The sequence below is a fragment of the Cyprinus carpio genome, chromosome B23 (genome assembly GCF_018340385.1).
Source record: "Cyprinus carpio isolate SPL01 chromosome B23, ASM1834038v1, whole genome shotgun sequence".
NCBI classification, from domain to species: domain Eukaryota; kingdom Metazoa; phylum Chordata; class Actinopteri; order Cypriniformes; family Cyprinidae; genus Cyprinus; species Cyprinus carpio.
In genome coordinates, this window is record NC_056619.1 from 25843406 (window position 1) to 25867240 (window position 23835).

At 32.1% G+C, this 23835-nt stretch overlaps 1 protein-coding gene across 4 annotated transcripts in view; it reads left to right on the forward strand.

The window, feature by feature from the left end:
• The first annotated feature begins 10219 nt into the window (after positions 1-10219).
• syde2 (synapse defective 1, Rho GTPase, homolog 2 (C. elegans)) overlaps positions 10220-23835 on the forward strand; it is a 36508-nt gene continuing 22892 nt past the window's right edge. Inside the window, exons 1-3 of one of the 4 annotated variants that reach the window (XM_042750075.1) lie at positions 10220-11729; positions 21115-21273; positions 22838-23062. In XM_042750075.1, the coding sequence (XP_042606009.1) occupies positions 10406-11729; positions 21115-21273; positions 22838-23062 (1708 nt within the window). In that variant the 5' untranslated portion in view covers positions 10220-10405. The remainder of the gene's footprint in view (positions 11730-21114; positions 21274-22837; positions 23063-23835) is intronic. The other 3 variants (XM_042750077.1, XM_042750076.1, XM_042750078.1) reach the window with 3 other exon arrangements.

Genomic DNA, 23835 nt, shown 5'->3' on the forward strand with positions numbered 1-23835 from the left:
TTTGTGATATATGACCCTGGAGCACAAAACCAGTCTTAAGTCTCTGGGGTATATTTGTAGCAATAGCCAACAATACATTGTATTGGTCAAAATTATCAATTTTTCTTTTATGTCAAAAATCATTAGGATATTAAGTAAAGATCATGTTCCATGAAGATATTTCCTACCGTAAATATATATGCATTGCTAAGAACTTCACTTGGACAACTTTAAATGTGATTTTCTCAATATTTAGATTTTTTGCACCCTCAGATTCCAGATTTTCAAATAACTGTATCTCAGCAAAATATTGACCCTTATGACTGGTTTTGTGCTCCAGGGTCACATATACCATAGTAAATCTGTGGTATTTTTTAATAAATGTAATGGTGTATGATAATTTAAACATGCATTACCTTAGTAAATAAAGCTATAGTACTATTTAAGGGTCATGTGATGTTTTTAATGTGTGAATGATCAGATGTCTCGGTCTTCTCATCATATCTTGTGTAATGCGTCTCGCTCCAGCTGTCAGTTCAGTGCAGCTGCAGCGGCGGATCTGTTTTCCCGTGGGTTGAAGGATGTGAAAAGCATGTGTAATTTTTCTCCCGGGAGCATGAAGTGATCAGAGGGATTCCAGGAGGCTCTGTCATCTCCTGTGGACGTGAAGCAGGTAATAATGCAGATGATAAGATTCCAGCGTGCAGGTATGTGCCTGGCCTTGTCTCAGACGTCTGTATGTTTTCCTCACGCATGAATGAACATCAGGAGATTCCAGCGGCACGTCGTGATGCTGCAGGATTCTCAGGGTTTATAATGCGCTTCTTTTCCAGGACCTGAAGTTCAGCACAGAACCAGGAAAAAAATCAAAAATCATCTAGAACTTTTTTTACTTTTTTTTTTTTTTTGTTGTTGTTGGTATAGTGTTGTGATATTATGTTGTTTATTATTGATTTTTTAGTGTTTGTGCTCCAGAACAATTAATCAATTTGTGATTATTTATTATTCTGTAGAAACCAAAAATCAGTGATTTATTTATTTATTTTATTTTTTGTTTTATTTTTTTTTTTTTTTATTTTTTTTTTTATTTTATGTTTCCTGTTTTCATTTTTAAATATTTCATATTAAAGATATTATTCTGTAGAGAAAAAAAAAACATTTAATTTTACTTCTGGAAGAACTTCACTAGCCCTTTATACTATACTCTATATTTATGTGTGTGTGTGTTTTCATATTTTTAAAAGAAACGCACCACACACATACAATTTTTTTAATATAATTAATTTTATTTTAATTATTCGTATTCATGGAAGGGGAGTTATTTTGTTTTTTTTAGTTTTTTTTTTTTTTAAGTTTACTTTGTTTTTTATTTTTTTTTGTTTTTTTGTGTGTGTTTTAGATTTATTTATTTTTTTTTGTTTATATTAAATTACTTAAAATGAAAATGAGAAATAAAAGAGCTGAAATAAAATTACATTCAGTTATTTTTGTTTATATTAAATTACTTAAAATGAAAATGAGAAATAAAAGAGCTGAATTTATATTTATATATATATATATATAACAATTTTAATATATATATATATATATATTATTTCAGTAAAATGTAGATTTTTTTTTTTTTGAGTTATATTATTTTTTTTATTTTTTTTTATTTGTTTTATTTTTTTTTATTTAATATTAAAAAAATTTTTTTTTTTTTGTTTTTTTTTTAGTTGTTTATTTATTTAAACTAAGAATTAGATACATATGATTATTTGTAATTTTTTAATTTTTTTTTTTTTTTTTTATTTTTTGTTTATTTATTTTCATTTTAATTAGTTATTTTTATGTTTTTTATTTGTTTTTAATTTTTTTTTTTAGATTTAATTATTTTAGGTATTAGTTCAGTTATTTTTGTTTATATTAAATTACTTAAAATGAAAATGAGAAATAAAAGAGCTGAAATAAAAATACATGTTTATATATATATATAATTATATATATATATATATATATATATATATATATATATAGCTCTAACAATAAAACAATTTCAGTTCGTTTTATTTCAGTAATTTCTTTTTTTTCTTTTTTTTTTTTTGCTGAAATATAAAAACTGTTTTAACCTAACGATTTTTTACAAATGGTTTTAATTTTAGTTATTTACAATTACCCAAACCCTGATATTTATATCAGTTATTGCATGCGCATTTATTTAAGCTTGTTTATTTAATGCGTCTACTCATTTATGTCTTTTGTTTTGTTTTTTCTTCTCTCCTTGAGACTGGTAGAAACAACCTAGAACACCTTAGCAACTCCATAGCAATGCCCTAGTAACCCTCCAGAGCACCCCTAGCAACGCCCTAGCAACCACACAGCATTTTACCATCGCAAACCCCACTTACATGTTCTTCTGAAGAAGTAAACATCAAGTTTGTTTCATTGAAGTGTCCCGCTCTGAACTTTCTAACATGTTTTCGAGCTTTTGTGTTTGTCGTGCCGCCGGTGAAAATGCTGAACTCTCATGGAAATGTACAGCGATATTTGTACGTTTAGTGAATGACTGACCCTGTAAATGTGATTCACGAGCAGAGTATGAACAGCGACCACAAGCATGCATCTATTAAGTGTTTCCACAGAGCCTGACCTGAATTCCTTTAGTTCATGGAAAATCATGTCTGAATGACGAGTCTCTGATCGCAGAGACATATAGGCTTCATACACATTCAGATCTGAGGTTTCTGTGGTGTGTGTGTGTTAGGAATGGGCTCGGCTGACAGTATGTGTATTCATTAAAGGCAGATTGAGACGGGTGTCCGTTACCATAGCGATGAGAAACCGGAAGCAGTGACCTTCAGTGGGATGCTAGGCTGTATTATTACTATAAATAATCCAAGTCATTAAACTTATATTAACAAGTATTTCAATGCTATGAATGTATACACCCATAACATGTTTCTATATTTTGCAATTACTAATTACAGATATTAAAATTACATCATTAAAAGTGTGTGTATATATATATATATAATAATAGTTCTTTAAAACATTTTTTAAAAAAATAACACTTTATATATTTATTTTATTTTTATATACTGTATACAGACAAACCAAAATTTATTCACACACCTTCAACATTTCTCACATTATCACAGTTTATTCACTATAGTTTAGAAAAGGGTAGTGAAATATGACAAGAACTCTTTTAAACTGTGTCAGAACAAATTCATCTTGAATGTCAGATAATTTTGATAGAAAGGTATGTAATGAGCTGTTATCAGCTGTTTAATTTAAGTACAGTACAGACCAAAAGTTTGGAAACATTACTATTTTTAATGTTTTTGAAAGAAGTTTCTTCTGCTCATCAAGCCTGCATCATTTATTTGATCAAAAATACAGAAACAAAATGTGATATTTGTGATATATATTATTACAATTTAAAATAATTGGTTTTTAAATGTATTATACTTTTAAATTATCATTTATTTCTGTGATGCAAATGCTGAATTTTTAGTGATCATTATCACATGATCCGTTAGAAATCATTCTAATCTGATGAGTCATTAATCAAAGTTTGAAACAGTTCTGCTGCTTAATATTTTTTTCAGAACATGTGCTACTTTTTTTTTAAGGATACTTTGGATGACTAACAAAAACAAAAAAAAAAAGGTGAAATGAAGCTATGTTTGTTAAAATATAAATAGTTTGTAATAACAATAACACTAACTGGTCATGAATTCTTTTGTTTAAATAAAATCAATTCTTTTATTTCCGTGCAAGGTCTGTGGTTTAAACTTGATAAAAAGTGATAGTAAAGAAAATATATTATTAGAAATATAATATGTATTAGAATTTTTTTATTTTTTGAATCAATGCAGTTCTGTTTTAATCCTTTTATTCATCAACATATATTATAACAGCAGAACTGTTTTCCACACTCGATAATAAAGTCAGAATACTTAGAATGATTTCTGAAATGATTCATGTGATATACTGGATGTTACATGTGGACACTGAAGGCTGGAGTAAATGATGCTGAAAATTCAGCTTTGTCCAAGCACAGGAATAAATTATTTTTTTTAAAGTATATTCAAATAGAAACAAATTATTTTAAATTGTAATATCTATATCACAATATTACTGGGTTTTTTTCTGTATTGTTTGATCAATAAATGCAGGCTTGATGAGCAGAAGAGACTTCTTTCAAAAACATTAAAAATAGTAATGTTTCCAAACTTTTGGTCTGTACTGTACATAATTAGATAATACCAATTTAGCTCAACCAATTACCAAGCTATGCTTCATTTTGTTGTTGTCAGTGATTTGCGGTGAACTAACTGTAATCTCAGGCACTATGTAGTTCAGTAGTAAGTGATTTGAGGGACAGACTGAACAGCTTTCATGATGTGTGTGGGACAGCAGTATTCATTCACCACAGATGGACGGCCGGAGCAGGAGACACACAGTCTGACCCTCGGCCTGAGAACCAGCGGGAGGAGAGACCGGTTTAATAAAGACCACAACAAACAGAGTAACACCGGGTTGAACGGGTGTGAGCTGTGTTAGGTGTGTTAGGACTGAGAGGAGTCGCATCTGACCGGGACACATGTGTTTGCATGATGCTAGACTGTTATTAGTGTGTTGCCATGCGGTTGCTAGGGTGTTTTGAATGGTTGCTAGATTGTTGCTTGGTGGTTAGCTCAACACCCTTAGGATGGGGACATGCAAAATAATTAAAAGTTCTCTCCTGAACTGCACCTTTACTTCCATTTTACTTTTCAGTCTCTTTATTTTGCCCTCAAATCTCTCTGTCTCTCACATGACTTTAATACTCAAGATTTAACTAAACTAAACTTTCTAAATTTCCCAAATGTCAAAAGTAGTACGGTATCATTAATAACTATATCATTACAACATCTTTATAAAAAAATCCTAATACTGAACATGAGTCATATTTTTCCCTTACAAATATTAATAATGATTTTATTATAGTAAAAGTACAAACAATGTGTTTTTGTTTTTGTTGTTGTTGTTGTTTGGCAAATGGGTTGCTATTTGTATTTATTTTTCCTAAAAAAAAAAACAATGGTTGAACTATGGTTAATGTAGAAAAAAATCAAAATCAAAATTCATTTTTAATATTTAATATTAAAGATGTTATTTTGTAGAGAATAATATATTTAATATTATTAAATATAATAAATTAAAATTTTTAATTTTAATTTTACTTCTGGAAAAACTTCACTAGCTCTATATACTATACTCTATATTTATGTGTGTGTGTTTTCATATTTTTAAAAGAAACGCACACATACATATGATTATTAATATTTTGGAATTTTTATTTTTATATTGTCTTTTTTAATATATTAATTTCATTTTAATTATTCGTTCATTTATTTGTTTTATATATATATATATATATAAATTTTATTTAAAGTTTTTTTTGAGAATTTTTATTATTTATTTTTTTTTTTGCTGCAATATTAAAAAAACTAAAAACTGATCGAGAATCATCTGATTTAGTTCGGAACTTTGGAGCGCAGATCACGAATCATCTGATTTAGATCAGAACTTCAGAGTGGTTTCAAGAATCATTTGATTCAGATCAGGACTTCGAAGCATGGATTGCGAATCTTTTTTTTTTCTCAGATTTTTTTTTAAACAGTACAAAACATTTAAGCAGTACAGTTATAAAAACAAAACAGAAAAAAGAAAGTAAGTATACACAGATACAAATCCCTCAAGAAAATGTATATATATATATATATATATATAATATATATATGTATATATATATATATATATTGTCGTATTGATTGCCATTTGTTTAACCACAGTTTTAGTACAAATACCATGGTTAAACTAGGATTAGTGTAGCAAAACCAAGGTGAATTTGTGGTTACCATGTTTTACGTATAGTAGCCGTGGTGTGTGTGTGTGCGGGGTGGGGGGGGGTTCTGATTAAAAAATGTCTGGCACTTCATTCTGAATGAAGCGTTTAAATGTCCTAATGCTGCAGCACTGCACAGAAGCAGTAAAGTGAATGACTTCATGCAGTGATCAGCTGAGAGCATCTCTTTCACCCCGTCCCGCAGCAGACGGCAGAGAGGGTCCCGGCTAATTTACGTCCTGAGAAAGGGCTGCGGATCGTCCCCATAAATTGTGTTGCTGGGGTGCGAGGGACTCAAAGACAAACAGCAAACAGCCGAAAGACAATGAGGAGGGAGTCACAGTGAACGCAGACAGCTGCACGACTGCACACACGCGCATCACTATCAATACAGCCGGAGAAACAGATGTTCCTCTTCACAAAGACTGAGAGAGAGAGAGAGAATGGCTGGTGCACACTGATCAGATTTCTTGCTCTCATAGTCCATTTCTTAAAAGAGTTGTGCAATAAAAATGCAAATTCTTAATTTATTTTTTCTCATGTTATTGCAAACTCTAAATCAGCGGTGCCAAGCATTTTAATATGAAGGGCCAAAAATCAAACTTAAATGTTGCATTGTATAATTGTGTTGTATTATATTATATTAAAATTTATTATTATTATTTTAAATAAATAAATAATTGTAATATAATAAAAAAATATACAGATCTTTATCAGTCATTCGTATTGTTTCAATGCAAAAGTCAATTCAAAGGGAAAAAACTAAATTAAAATATAATATAATTATATTAAGTTATTTGTAATGTTTTTTTTTAAACTGAAACCAAAAAACTTTAAATGGTATATTTTAGCTAGTTGTCAAAGCAAAAGTTCTATGAACATTTAAAATAATAAAAATAAAGTAAAATTAATTAAAAATTAATTAATTATTTAAAATTATTAAATTAAATTATTTATATGAACATTTAAAATAATAAAAATAAAGTACAATTAATTAAAAATGACAAAAACACAGCCGCAAAAATACATTTTGAACTAAAATTAAATATAAAAGTAAAAACGAATTCAAAACATACATTTTTAAATAAAGAAAATTAAATAAATATATGCAATAAATATATCAATGCAAAAATCAAAAAAATGTTAAATGAGAAAAGAACATATGATTGTGGCATTATTTGTTTTTTAAACTTTTTAAAACTATTTTTATTTCATCTAGTTGTCAAATAACCTTTTTAAAAATGTAATTATTTTAAATCAAATTCACTTTGATTTCAATGCAAAAAAAAATCAAACAGAATGTTAAACTCAGAAATGAAGATATAGCATGTTTTCCTCTGTTGTGATATGGCATGGCCCTGGTTTGGGCATCTCTGATCTCTGATCTCTGTTGTCATTAAATTGCTACAAATGTGTTTTTGAATGTATAAAGTACAGTGTGTTCATGATGTTAACAAACTGATGTGACTTCGTCCTGCAGATCTGTGTGTCTGATCTGATGTGTCTGATCTGATGAGTAATTGTGGTTGGTTACTAGAGGTAAGTAAACACACACACACACACTCACGTCACCCCGCATCCTTGTTTTTCACCGCGTGTGTTTCTGCTGCAGGCTGCGACATGCACACGGATGCTCAGACAAGACAGGCATGCGCTGCTGTGAGTGTGTGTGTGTGTGTGTGAGACAGAGAGAGTGTGTTCAGGGGGCTTTCGGTTGTTTTTCTGATAAATTTCCCTGATTTCATAACTGAACATCCTAATCTGTCACCTCAATCTGCCACAGCAAAACATTCCTTATTAAGATGCACAGAGTGGGAGATGCATGATGGGACAGGCTCAGTGTTTGAGATGATGTTCAGATCCAGCGATGATTCAAATGATCCGCTTTATCTGCAACACACATTTACAGAAAAGAGATGAAGCTACATCCTTTAAAGACCAAAAACTATTTATAAACTTGAGGTTGAGGTTTATATATATACATATATATATATATAACACACATTTACAGAAAAGAGATGAAGCTACATCCTTTAAAGACCAGGATGTAGCTTCATCTCTATATTTATATATAATATATAATATATATATATATATATATAAAACTTGAGGTTGAGGTTTATATATATACATATATATATATATAATATTGTAACATTATTTTTTTTATTGTATTTTGTTATTTTAGTTTATGTTTTTGTTTGTTGTTTATATTATTATTCTAAAAATGTATATAAATATTATTATTTGTATTATAATTACAAATAATGTGAAATATTAATATAAATAATTTGTATATTGTGTTTTATAAATGTTATATGAAAGTATTTATGATTTTAAGTACCATTTATATATATTTTAATATTACACGCACACATGTATGTGTATGTGTAATATCAAATATTTTTAAAATATTAAAAATTGGTTCTTAAAATCAAATATTTTCATATAACAAATATATATACATATACTCATTTGAAATGAGTATTGAGATAATGAAAACAACTAATTTAAAATAAGAAATAAACTTATTTTTAGTGATTTTATTTAAGTTAATTCATTTTAATTATGATTTTACTGTCAATAAGTCTACTGTTCTATATACAAACACAAACGATTTCAATATTTATTAGGCTGCAGGCATATTGTATTTTGGTATGCACTCTTTAAATGCAGAGCATTAAAAAAATCAGCGGAAATGTATGAATTATTGTATTTATTGCTGAGGTAGCTGATTTACGATGCGATTATGAATAGGGGATTAACAATCAAATAAATCCTAAGATGTTGTTTGTGTCTCTTGGCTCTCTCTGTCGGACGTTTGTGGAATCTAAAAGAAAAGCATGAGTCAGTATTTTAATCGCAGGATCTCGGAGGGAACAGATGAAGTGATTTGCCGGTTACTGACTGTCTTTCAGACAAAATTCCCGATTATTCCCAGAAGCCGGAGGCTGCAGGGACATGCAGGTGTGTTGATGGGATCTGTGCGTGCTCCGGTCCGTCTCAGACGTGCGCTGACAAGTTTGTAAACAAGAAGGCTGGAATATGAATGAAAAAAAACACTTTCCCCTGCAGAGCACAGAGGCTGTCATTCCTGTGATGATTATCCCATTGAGACATAATCAGCCTATTAGTTCAAATCAGTGTTGAGCTGTAATCTGTTTAAACAGGCCTGATCATTACCTGCAATATAAACCCATCGCCTACTCATCCAAGATGCTCCAGTCATAAACTATGAGACCAACATCAGGTTTAATAACTCATAGATTAAAAGTTATGGAGTATCATAATTGAATTTAAAACTACAGCAATACTACAAACATGAGAACGAATTCAGATCTACTTCAGGTAACTTTAAGATATTAATAAATATCATATAATGCTGAAAAATTAGAATAAAAAAATATATATAAAAAAACATACAAAAACTGTTAATGACGGTCAGACTATTATTATTTTATTTTTTAGCTATTATTAATTATATTTTTATATAATGTACTAATATTATATATTTATGATTTTATAATATAATTTATACAGTAGGGTCAGTTTGGGTAAATTGAGCCATATATTGTTCACTATTTTAAATATAATAAATTATACATTTATTATATACATTGTATTTGATATAATAATTTACTGTTTTAATATTATTGTATATTATATAAAAAATATATAAATTCATACTTATCTTTTAATATAACGTATTTTTTAAGATTTTTAAAGACATACAGTATGTTATATATTCTTTATATATGTTTATATTGTTCTAAAAGTTATATACAGTACATAGCTTAGTTTTTTTTAAATGTATATATATATATATATATATATATATATATATATATATATATATATTATAATTGTAGTATAAATATAAAAATATATCAAAATTTTTTATAAAAAATATTACAAATATATAATCAAATATATATTTTATAATTAAAATATATACATGTGTACTGTCAAAATTATAATAGACACACACACACACACACACACACACACACACACACACACACACACACACACACACACATATAGCCTATATATAATATATGAAATTATATAAAGTTTAAAGTTTATATATATAAAAATAAAGTTTTTTATTTTTTATTATTTATTTAGTTAATATTTTTTACGTATTATGTAAGTAGTATGTACTACTAGTAAATACAAGTGTTTTGCTATGGAATAGTGTGCACAGAATATTTGCAAGAAGCTCTTTGAGTGAAGTAGCCGCAGAGCTGCTGGTTGCATGTGGAGTTTGTTTGAGCTCCGCCTCTAAACCTTTAACCCCCACAGAAACAATCTGAACTATTTCAACACACACACACACACACACACACACACACACCCAGAGAGAGAGAGAGAGAGAGAGAGAGAGAGAATGTGTGTGCGTGTGTGATTTGATTTCAGTGGATCATGGAGCAGCGCTCTGACCGCGGTGTGTCGGAGTCTCCTGGCCGCACGGATGCGCTTCTAACACGGTTACTTTTGCTCCGGAGCGCCGCTGAACGGAACTAAAGCTGGAGGATCGGATCGGTACCGATGGCTGATCCTCTGCGGAGGACAATTCTAGCCAAACTCAGGGGCAAGAAACCCAAAGGGAAAGACGCGAGCACCGCGAACCGGCCGAGAGAAGGTAAAGAAAAAGTTTCTCAGACGCAAACAGAGAGAAATTACATATCAAGCACGATGAGGGCTGAGCAGAGCTGTGCGATCGCGGACCCGGTTCCCCGGTGCGCCGGGGGCCCCGCTGATCAAAGCGAGCGGACCGAGCTCAAGCGCGTCCACACGCCGCGCGTCCGCGGAGACTCGATCGGTTTCGGCGGCTGCGATTTAAAACCAAAACGAGAGGCTTTAAAGCTAACAGATGGTCAAGATCTAAAGAATAAAGAGCCAAATGTTACATTACTTGAGCAAAAGTCCGGGAAAAATATTACGGGCGACTTCAGGAGCCCACAGCCTCACGTGTTTGATTATATAGCCGCGGAAAGCGATCTAATTCAGGTTATAGAGAGTTCTCTGGAGTATCATGGAGATTTTAGGATGCCCGCATTACAAAGTCCGACTTTTTTCCCCACTGATCTGGAAATAACATTGGCCCCCGGGCTGAGAGACGGGGCCCCTCGACACCACTCAGTCGACAGCGAGGACGACGATTATTACGATAACCAAATCCTGCCCTTTTATGAGTCGTACACTCAGTTGAACGACCGAAATAAAAATACCGATGAGCCAATATCGGCATCGGGGTCTAACAAAACCACGCAAGAAACAGACCGACTGAAGTCGCAACTAAAAGAGGCGTATTATTTGCTAATAAACACAATGCATAACATCAGTTTTGACGGTCAGGTTGAAGATAACGGATTTGTGGATCAGGCCAGTAGCGCAAGTCAATCCAACGATAGCGTTAGCACAGGAAGCGATGTTTCTGAAGAGCGTCGGAACGATTCTGATTCGCAGGTGTTTGCATTTATTAAACAATGTGGGGTGGGATTGACAGGGTCTTCGCAAAGCAGAAGCTTGCAGAATATTCTCAGCGCAAATCCCAAACCGATGCTCCAGCGGTCGGTGAGCGATAGCAAGGTGAAGTACTCGTCAAATCGCAAGGAAGAGACGCGACCCGCGGTCGCATCGGGACGTGATGCGCAACTGGCGAATCCTACGGAAACCCTCCCGACGCCTGTTTCGACGCGACAATCCTGCGACGATACAACGGTGCCCAAACATCCTGGAGTCACCGTCAACAAGATGCAAGAGTGGATGCAGAAAGGTCGCGTGCTTTCGTCCGAAATGAAGCAGAGGATCGCTGGTTCTTCGCTGAGAGCCAATCACGTGAGGCCCAAAACGGCGCGACAGCAGACAGGTATGGACGCCCGCTGTCGTGGAGGACCATCTCATTCATCTCACAATCTCCTGCGGAAAATGCTGGGAGAGCTTCTGGGTGTCTTTTAACCGGTGCCGGGTTTTTTCCTCCTCTCCCTTCACGACTTAAGCCCCGTTCACACCAAGAACGATAACTGCTCTAGTTAACATCTGAAGTGGATCAAAACCTTTCATCAAAGTTGTCCTAAAACCTAGGGTTGGGTATTGTTTGAATTTGATCGATTTTAATTCTGATTCCGATTCTAATCGATTCCCAGTTTCGATTCCAGTGTGGTTAAGAGTCAAACATATTAATTCTGTGTCTTTTAATTATGAAACATTTAATTGCTGCTGCTTTATCTAAAACTGGAATCGGTTGTGTTCTTTTTGTGTGGAATATATTGTTTTGATTTTGTCTTTTTTAATTAGGTTGTGGTTCTCTCAAAAAAAATAAAATATAATGGACAACTAAACAAAATCTCATGGAATGTATGAATAGAATGATTCAATGACTCACTCAAGATTTACTTGTTTCATCACTGGATGAATCTGTGTTTTTGAATGAATTTCTTGAATGAATGAATCAAAGACAAATACATTTTTAATAGCTCCTCGTTGAAAAAAAAAAAAAAAGATGCACACACAGGAATTGAAATTTTAATTATACAAGTATCCGATTCCTGACCTTAAATATATGATTCTGGGATTGGAATTGATTTTAGATTTTAGATAAAAACCAAAATGCATTCTTGTCTTTGGAAAACTTTTTTGATCCACTTCAATGTTGACTAGTGTATAAAGATAACTATAAGGATACAGATATTAGGGTACAGATATGTGTAGTATTTATTATAGTAGGATTTTTTTTATTCGGCTTTGAATTCTCGAGCTCGTTACAGCAGGATTGATTCTGATTGGATGTCAGTGTTTGTAGCGTTCATCAGCTGGAAAGAAATTGTTCTGAAAGGGATTCCAAAGATATCGTTTTTCTGTGCCTTTATCGTTATAGCCTCTGCTATTCTTTAATAATGCGAACGATTTTTTAGAACTATATCTTTATCGTTATCTTTGTCGTTATCGTCCTTGGTGTGAACGGGCCTTACTGGCGTTTCACGTAACACGTTTGGCAGAAGCGTGTCGGAGGCTCGATTGGTTCCTCTCCACTAACACACTCACTCTCTGAATAATTCATTTCATGCTTGTCGTCTTGGTGATGGTGGTGGTTTTGTGCTGATGTTAATTGCGAATGTTTATTGTGTTGAGATACTGAAACCCTGAAAAGACGTGACCCTGCAGATGGTTGGGTTATCAGTGTGCTTTAAAGGTCACTCATCCACTGTCAAGTGTGCATCCAAGAAAACAGGTGGTTGACAGCTATCTAGTGTCATGAAACCAACAGGAATCATTTTGATTTTGCGTTCGAGTTCTAACTAATTCCAGTGTAAACCACAAATCTGAATGCATCAGGCTTCATTCATTTCACAGTGCTTAAGATTTCATGCAAGTTTGTTGTATTTTGTTTGTGTGTAGAGCAGTAACGTTGACTTCTTTTAGGCGTCTTGCATGTAAACAAATGCTTTTTAAGAGGTAATTCAAAATGCATGCTTCAAATGCACTTTATAGTCATGCTGCACTTAACGATGTAACAACATTAAAGATCAAAAGCTTTGTAAATTGGTTTCTAGGTCAGATTCAAGCATAAACCATTAACACAAGCAGAGCTCATCTTGTGTGTTTAATGTGGCTTTTTGGCGGCTGGTGTAGAAATAATAGAGTTCAAACTGAATGCTCTTTACTGCCATGCGAGCCAGTTTAGAGGAAGTGAATGTGGTGTTCATGGAAATTCACAACGCTGTTACATTCATGCATTTGGCAGATGCTTTTATCCAAAGTGACTTAAAGGAGTAGTTTACCCCAGAATGAAAATTTAATCCAAGATGTAGAGGAGTTTGTTTCTTCATCAGATTTGGAGAAATGTAGCATTGCATCACTTTCTCACCAATTGATGTGAATGGGTGCCGTCAGAATGAGAGTCCAAACAGCTGATAAAAACATCACAATAATCCACAGCACTCCAGTCCATCAGTTAACATCTGGAGAAGACAAAAGATGAAACAAATCCAGCATTAAGACGTTTTTAACCTCAAACCGTTGCTAATCCATAATAACACTTCCTTTAGTGAAAAAGTGCATCTCCTGTTGTTTCTCACATTAAAAATCCATCCGCATATTTGTTTATAGACTCATTTTGATCTTGTTTTGGCTTGTAAACGGCGCTTGATCTGTGCAGATTTCTCTGCTGATTCAGACCAGACCGTTTTTTTTCACTGGAGGAAGAGTTATTATGGATTATAGACTCTATGTATTTTAGTTAAAAACATCTTAATGCTGGATTTGTTTCAGCTTTTGTCTTCTCCAGATGTGAACTGATGGACTGGAGTGGTGTGGATTATTGTGATGTTTTTATCAGCTGTCATTCTGACGGCACCCATTCACTGCAGAGCATCCACTAGTGAGTAAGTGATGATCGTTTTTTATTTTTTTATTCACTGTGCATTTCCTGAGAATAGAATCCATGAGTTTGGCATTGCTAGCGCATTTTCATGGAGTGTGGCCAGGAAGCGTGTTTGTTTTTGAGAAGACAACTGTTGACACACACACACACACACACACACACACACACACACACACACACACACACACACACACACACACACACACACACACACACACACACACACACACACACACACACACACAAACTGGCTACACATACACAACACTGTGCGTGTATCTCCCTGACAACATTATGCTTAACAATTTTGCACAAAATATGTATCTGCTGATGAGCCGGTGGTGTTTGTTTTGGGCCGGAGGAAGCTGTTCTCGAGTGAATTCCCGTCCCATGGAAACACGGAGCCCCAGGGAGGGAATATTTGGAATGCCAAAGCTGTCGTTTCACTTGTTTGCGCTCTGTTCCTGAGGGCTTGAATGCAAGCGGGGATTAGAAAAGAGACATTACACGTTCGTTAAGGTAGGATTAGTCCGTCCTGTTCACCACGGCTTATTTTAATCTTAGGTGTCTGAGGTTTGAATGAGGAGACTGAACTTATTTTAGTAGCGTTTGTGTGCTTATCTATTTAGATAGCCTGGTTTATTTTAGAGAAACACTGGTTAATCTCACACAAACCTTTAAGAACACGTTCAAGTCATATTTCACCCCAAAAAAGACCATGTTTTTCTTTCAATATTATATGCATTGTGACATTATTTTCTTGACAATCTTGCATAAATTTGCCCACTCCCAAATTTTAATCACTGAAAATATTTGTATTAATAATTTGAATATCTTTTTATATATATTAATATTTACAATTATATATTTTATATAAATATTTAATTAGTAAAATTGTATAAAAAGTGCCTATGAAGTCCCAACTACTATAATACATATAACTTATTCTGATTTTAATTATTTAAAAAAAATCATTGTTTCCATTTATGATTCTCTTTACTGTTACTGTATTTTAAATGCATAAATAAATAAACAAATAAATGTATTGTTACTACTTTTAAGAAAACATGCCATTTTATTTTAATCCCATCTTTATCTTTAATATTATTTGGATTGTACCTTGTTTTTGTTTTTTTGTTGTTGTTGTTGTTTTTTTTGTTTTTTTGACAATTCTGCATTAATTTGCCCCCTTACAAGTTTTAATTACCGAAAGTATTGTTATTAATGTTTGAAGAAAAATAATTATATATATGTTATATTCAAAAATTATATATTTTATATAAATTATTTATTTACATAATAAAATTTTACAAAAATTATATATATATATATATATATATGAATGATATGACATCTTTATTTCGATCAAAATAATAATAAAAATAAAACAATGGCAGCAATGAAATATCCAAAGAAAATAAACCAAAAAATAAGAATAAATAAATAAATTATAGCATAATATATATATATATATATATATATATATATCTATATATATATATATATATATATATATATAATAGGTTATATATAAATAGATTAGAACTATTATAAGTATGCAATGTAGTATTTGTTTCACTTCCTTTAATGAATGCCGGTTTTAATTATTAAAAAGTGTTGTTCAAGTTATGATTTTCTTTACTGTTACTGTGTTTAAAATAATGAGAATGAGATTTTTATAATAAAAAATGTGCATAATCCTCGTTAAAATAATGTCACATTGCAAAACAAACAAACAACTCTTCAGAAGTCTGAATGCTTTTGCATTGGATAGAAAAATATAAAAACTAGTGTCATTTTTTTTTGTAAAGAAACACTGTGCAAGCCACACATTTGAGAGGAAAAGCAGTTTGTAGAGTCTGAATTGATAAAGCAATAGATCTAGTGTTGAAATGATATAATTGTGAAAAATATTGACACTTTCTGTGTTTGTGAAGCGTCAAATTAACTTGTATAGATATGTTTGCTGTGGATTTTTGGGTTGTTTTAGGACCAAAGAGTCAGTCTCCATGAAACTGAAGCATCAAGACTGTGATTGTAGTTTTAATATTAAAAACATGTAGTCACGTGTGGTTTCAGAGAAAGAATTACAGCATCATTCTTTGTAGAAACTTCTGATAGTAATTGTTTAGAAAAATAGTAAAGCAAATGTCATTTGTTGTACAAGCAAAATATTTGGGGGGAAAAGCAGTTACATATAAGACATATATACATATGCTCATCAAGGCTGCATTTATTTGAGCAAAAATACACAAAAATAGTGAAATATTATTACAATTTAAAATAATGGTTTTCTATTTTAACATACTCTAAACTCTAATTTATTTCTGCGATCAAAGCTGTATTTTCAGCATCATTACTTCAGTCAATTCAGAAATCATTCTAATATGCTGATTTATTATCGCTGATATATAAATATTTTAAACATTTATATAAACGTTTAAAAATAGTTTTGCTCTGGATTTTTGGGTTAGCATTTTTAAATGAGAAAATGTGCAAAAGGTCTCCAAATGGTTTTCTGGTTGCAGTGTGCTTCATTTGGCTTTTATTATTTGGATTTCCTTGAAAGCTGTTCTTGGGAAGTGTTTGCATCAGTGGTTTTTCCCGCTGTAATTGTTTCAGCCGATCCCTTGAGTGACGGCTGTTGTAATCGAGTCCGCTGCTCCATATTTAGACCTGTCTAAAGTTCACACTTGTTTGTGTGTAAGTGTGCGGCTGGTGTGTGTGTGTGTACCTAGTATTTATCACATTATGGGCACCAAGTGTCCTCACAAGGATAGAAATACCAGTGGATTTTGGGACATTTTTTTGGTCCCCATGAGGAAACAAGCTTATAAATCACACAGAATGGAGTGTACTGAAAATCTGAAACAGCAGAAAGTTTTCTGTGAGGGGTAGGTGCAGGGCGATAGAAAATAGTTTGTACAGTATGAAAACCATTACGCTTATAATGACAAAACAGAGAAACAAATAGAGACATAATTAGCGTAGCTGCTGTTCCAGCCAAGTAAAATTAATTAGTTTAACCCAAACTAAAGAATAATAATGTGCATTTGATCAGATATAACTGCAGTACAAAATTATGAGACGCATTATTTGAATGATTGGCCAAAGAGGTGTGTTTTAATCTAGATTTTTAATAAGTGTATAACTGTGTGTGTGTGTGTGTGTGTGTATGTGTGTGTAAAGGTGTGTGTATATGTGTATAAGTGTGTATGTGTGTGTTTGTGTGTGTGTATATAAGTGTGTGTGTGTGTGTGTGTGTGTGTGTGTGTGTGTGTGTGTGTGTGTGTATAAGTGCATGTATAAGTCTGTGTGTGTGTGTATAATTGTGTATGTGTGTGTTTGTGTATGTATATAAGTGTGTGTGCGTGTGTGTGTGTGTGTGTGTGTATAAGTGCATGTATAAGTCTGTGTGTGTGTAAGTGCATGTATAAGTCTGTGTGTGTGTGTGTGTGTGTGTGTGTGTGTGTGTGTGTGTATAAGTGCGTGTATAAGTCTGTGTGTGTGTATGTGTATAAGTGTTTTGTTGTGTATGTGTATAAGTGTGTATGTGTGTGTTTGTGTATGTATATGTGTGTGTGTGTGTGTGTGTGTGTGTGTGTGTGTGTATAAGTGCGTGTATAAGTCTGTGTGTGTGTGAGTGAGTGTGTGTGTGTGTGTATAAGTGCGTGTATAAGTCTGTGTGTGTGTGTGTGTATAAGTGTGTGTATGTGTATGTGTATAAGTGTGTATGTGTGTGTTTGTGTATGTATATGAGTGTGTGTGTGTGTGTGTGTGTGTGTGTGTGTGTGTGTGTGTCTGTGTGTGTGTGAGTGAAAGTGTGTGTGTGTGTGTATAAGTGCGTGTATAAGTCTGTGTGTGGTGTGTTAAGTGTGTGCATGTGTGTATAAGTGTGTGTCTATGTGTTTGTGTATAATGTGTGTATGTGTGTGTTTGTGTATGTATATAAGTGTGTGTGTGTGTGTGTGTATAAGTGCATGTATAAGTCTGTGTGTGTATAAGTTGTATGTGTTATAAGTCTGTGTGTGTGTGAGTGAGTGTGTGTGTTGTGTGTATAAGTGCGGTACTAAGTCTGTGTGTGTGTATGTGTATAAGTGTGTGCATGTGTATGAGTGTATAAGTGTGTATGTGTGTGTTTGAGTGTATGTATATAAGTGGTGTGTGTGTGTGTGTGTGTATAAGTGTGTGCATTGTATAAGTCTGTGTGTGTATAAGTGCGTTTATAAGTCTGTGTATTGTGTGAGTGAGTGTGTGTGTGTGTGTATAAGTGCGTGTATAAGTCTGTGTGTGTGTGTGTGTATAAGTGTGTGCATGTTTATGTGTGTGTAAGTGTGTATGTGTGTGTTTTGTGTAATGTATATGTGTGTGTGTGTGTGTGTAAGTGTGTAAGTGCGTGTATAAGTCTGTGTGTGTGTGTGTGGTGTGATGTGTATGTATAAGTCTGTGTGTGTGTGTGTGTGTGTGTGTGTGTGTGTGTGTGGTGTGTGTGTGTGTGTGTGTGTGTGTGTGTGTGTGTGTGTGTGTGTGTGTGTGTGTGTGTGTGTGTGTGTGTGTGTGTGTGTGTGTGAGTTCAGAGGAATCCTGGGCGTGTGAGAGCTCGTCCTCCGTCATGAAAGACCCTTTAACGGCGTCACAGCTGAGCTTTGAACTGTGTAACCTCACAATAACCCAAACCCCGCAGCAGCGCAGTCAGACTGAACACACACACACACACACACACACACACACACACACACGGTCACGCATGCGACGCTCTTCAAACACACTCTCAGTGCATCACGAACCGCTGTGAAGTGGTTTTAACGCAGCCTTCAGTGAACTTCAGCAGTTATTAAAGCATTCCTCTTCTAGCACTCAGATGCTATTAGTTTCTCAAAATGAATTAGTTTATATTTTTCGTTTTAGTTAAAGTTTTGGCCATTTTCTCAAGTGTTATAGTCATTTTCATTCATGGGGTTTTATTAATATAGTTAGATTTTATTTCTGTTTTAGTTATTGTTTTATAAAAGTAAAAATCAATTTACATAAATTCACTTTATTTATTATTATTTAGCTATTTTTTTCTTGCATGTTTGAGTCAACCTCCATCTCATTTATTTATTTCTTAATTAAGTTATTTAGTTATGCATTTAATATTTAACTGTTTTTCTCTTGCATGTTTGACTCAATCTGCATTTCTCCTTTATTTAATAATGAAATGAACTTTATTTATTTGTTTGTTATTAGTATTATTAAGCTGTTTTTCCCTCGCACGTTTAAGTCAGATATTGTGATTGCAGTTTTAATGGCTTTAATGCAACAAATAGTAAACACATCTGTAGTCACATGCAGTTTCAGAGAAAGCAAAACAACATCTAGCACATTTTTACCATCTTGTGAGGCCTGTTTTTGAGTGATTGGGGTGAATCTTACCCGCATTTCCAACACCTTGTTGTCCCTTTTCCACCCCGTTCTTAGAGGAAAATCATCCGAGCGGGAAAGAGCCGCTAAAGAGCTTAGCGAGAGTTTCAAATCCACCTTATATAAGTGCAGCATCACATGATTGTGTTGTTGGTAAATGCTTGAGCTGTAAAAACACATCTGAGCGTCTGTAATCATATACTGACTGTTTAGCAGTCAAATGGTTCAGGTATGTTTGGATTGACGTGCCCTTATTCACCCCAGACCCACTTTGACTCAAAGACAGACAGGGTCATGCGTATCACAACAGACTAAATCTGACTGAAGAACATCAGCTGTACATACAGATGCACTGATGTGCTTTTTAATCTTAAAACGCCCCAAAAGTTATTTTTCGCTTTTATAGAGGGTTTATTATCGAAATATTTAAAATATTTGTATAAATATTTTAAATATTTATAATTTTTTTGTAAATCTATTTTTCACATTTTTAAAAAATATTTGTGTAAATATTTTAAGTATTTATTTACATTTTTTAAATATGTATTTAAATACTTTTGAATATTTAAATAACCATTTGTAAAAGCAAGAATGCTTATTAAAATATTCTAAATATTTGTCTAAATATCTGAAATATTTATGTTAATATTTATTTACTTTTGAAAAAAATATTTATGTAAATGTTTTAAATATTTGTTATTTTTAAAAATATTTATTTGTTAAAATATTTAAAATATTTATGTAAAATATATTATATTATTTAATTTATTTTTAGTAATATTTTTATGTGCTTTTGTCATTTTTATAGTTATATAATAATGTTTTTTTTTGTTTTTTTATTATTTTAGTTAGTAATTTTAATACTTCAGATTAGACTTATTTCTTGCCAAGGCATTTTTTTTCTTCATATTTTCCTTAATGTACTTTTAAAGTTTTTATTGATATTGATTTTTTTTTTTTTAAGAACTTTTCTATATTTTTCCATTTTTTTTTGTAAATTTGTTATGTGCATTTATTAGTTGTTCTATATTTCTTAATAGTTTGGATTTATTTTTATTTCAGTTTTAGTTTCAGTTAGTACTTTTAGGAAACAAATTCCACATTTCTAATTTTTAGCTTTAAGTTTTTTGTCTAATATTATATTTTATTTGAATTCAGCGTAAAACCAATGAACGAAAATGTTTTTAATAGCTTAGTTTTAGTTAACGATAACGGCACTGCTTGTGAATATTAGAAAGCAGTGCAGAGTCGATAAATGGTTTCATGATGAAAGATGCTGTCAGTCCCGTTTGACGCTGAAGGTTTTGAGATTTTTATGAAACCAAAAACAATAAATGACTTTTTTGGGTTTGATTTTGGACTTGTGTTGGAGCTAACCGGATGCACTTGCATGTTTTGCGCTAACGGCAGCAGTCAGATGAGCTGAATCAGCAGAAGTGTTGGTTTTGTTCGTTTGTGTTTGCCGCAGCGATGGAGTTTGTCTGTCAGCGTCAGACCCCGTTTAACCACATCACGGTCTCCAAGAAACGGCAGTGGCTCCAGCAGAGCTCCGTCACAGCGCCCCCTGCAGCCGAGGAGGAGCAAACACAAACACAGCCGCCGTCTAACGCACTTCTGACAGACAGAGGTGTGCACCGTTAACACTCAGAATCAGTCTTGATTCTCAAAGCGAATGCTTCCAGAGTTGATCAAGAAAGAATTATTTTCATTCTTTTAATAATCCTCACATGTGTCCCATTTGTGTCTTCTGTCAAATTTAATATGACTACACTTCAGTGACTTAGTTATTTCCAGTAAGTTTTTTCTTTAAAGCAGTTTGCGTGTTTGTTTTTTAAAGATTTCTAAATATTTTTAATTTACCTTTATTTCAGTATTTCAGTAATTTTAGTCCTTCAACTTCAGCATTTATATTTTATTTAACTTCAGCTCACACAAATGTTTTTAATCATTTTCATTAATGATAACGACAGTGATTTAAGAATACAATACAAAAGCACATAACAGAATTACTAAAATCGAACTAAAATTAAAATGAATGCTAAAACTTCTAAAATAAAAATATAAATATAAAAAATGACAAACAAACACACATACCAAAACTACTAAAATATCATCTTTTTAAAACTATTTTAGTTTTTAGTATTTCTGGTATGTGCTTTCGTTAATTTTTTTTTTGTTGCATTAATTATTTAAATTTCTACATTAATTTATATTTTTTATTTTGTCTTATTTCAGTTTTACTTTTAGTTAGTACTTTTAGTACTTCAGAAATGTAACACAAGGCAACATTTACATTTTCTTTCTTAGTTTTATATCTAATATGTACTTTTATTCGATTTCAGCTTTATTTAAATTAACTAATATTTGTTTTTAGTTTAGTTCAATTTTAGTAATTTTGTTATCGCTTTTGTCATTTTTATTTTTATTAGTTTTTTATGAGGGGAGAGGGGTTATATTTTTAAATAGTTTTATTTCACTTATTTTTATTTCAGTTTTAAGGTTTATTTCAGTTTACAATTTTACTACTTCAACTTAATAGCTAAATTCCTTTTCATTTTTTTGCCATGATATTTTATTTTTATATTTAGATTTTTTTTATATATCTAAATTTATAATCAATTTTTTTTCAATTAATTTTATTTTTTAGTAATTAAGTTCTTTTGTCATTTTTATTTTATTTTTATATTTCTAAATAGTGTATTTATTTATTTTTATTTCAGTTTTAAGGTTTATTTCAGTTTACAATTTTAGTAATTCATATTCATTTTTTGAAGTACTAAATTCATTTTTCAATTCAAAAATATTTTTATATTTTGAGTTTATTTATTTATTTATTTATTTATTTTCAATTTAGTTTATTTTTAGTAACGGAGTACTTTTGTCACTTTTATTTAATTTTTTTATATTTCTAAATAGTTTTATTTATTTATTTTTAATTTATTATTATTTCAGTTTTAGTTTAATTCACTAATTGCAGTTCTAACCACATTTCTAATTTTCATTTACTTTGTTTTATAATATAATACTAATAATGAATATAATATTTAATATTTGTCTTATAATGTATACTAATAAATACTAGTATTTATACTAGTACTAATATTCGTCTTCGGCTTCATCTCTGAAGGTTTAGTGGTTAGGTACTGCTGTAAATGTCCAGTGGTTTGATGGTGTTTGATTGATGTCTGCAGAAGTGCGTCCTCGCCGTCTCCCGCCGGCCGCTGCTAAAGTCAAACACCGGAGCGACCCGGCCGAGGAGAACGACGCCGACGACGAGGGCGAGATCTGGTACAACCCCATCCCGGAGGATGAAGAGGCCGATCTGCCGCGCTGCGTTCCCGTCATCAGAATCCAGACGAGACGAGCGGACGCGGACGCAGACGAGAGACAGACGCAGGACGAGAGCAGAGCCACAGGTACAGCTTTAACAGTTTCAGATGCGCTTCATGTACAGCGTACAAACCTGTCTGGAAAATAATTATTAGTATCTGTGTAAGGTTTGTGAGGGTTTACAAATTCTAAAGCGTTGGATAAATAAAGACAATTTATACTTTCAGGTTTTGCATTTGCATGAAACATTTAATTGTGATTTTTCTGATTAAAAGCTGCTATTGGGGTTAAAATGTGATTTTAACCAAAAAAAAAAAAACACTGAAAAAATATTTGATGTAGGATTTAATCATTAAACATTAAACATTTGACATGCAAAAATTGTTAGTAAATTTCACAAACAATTACAAGGGAATGGCAAAGTAGCACATTGAATTAAATATGAATATTTGCGGTAGATTGTCTGAAATACTATTTTCTTGTAAAATATGCTGAAAAATATGCTTTTGTAAGGCTTCACAGTTCGGCCTAGAAATTTTTGACTATATATTATAAAGACTATAATATAAAAAAAACTATTATTATTATTATTTAATTATATTACTAAAATGAGAAATATTACTTTAGTAATATTTGACTGTAAAATAATTTAAAGAAAATAATAATAATAATAATAATAATAATTTTATTTTAAATATTGAACATGTATTCTTAAATGTTTATTTTTGTTAAGCAGAAAGACCTAAAGAGTATTTTCTTGTAAAATCTACTCCGAAAAAATAAAACACATAAATAAACATTTTGTCAATTTTTTGCTTGTTTGTAAGGCTGCAAAGTTTGGCCCCAATAAAAATATTTA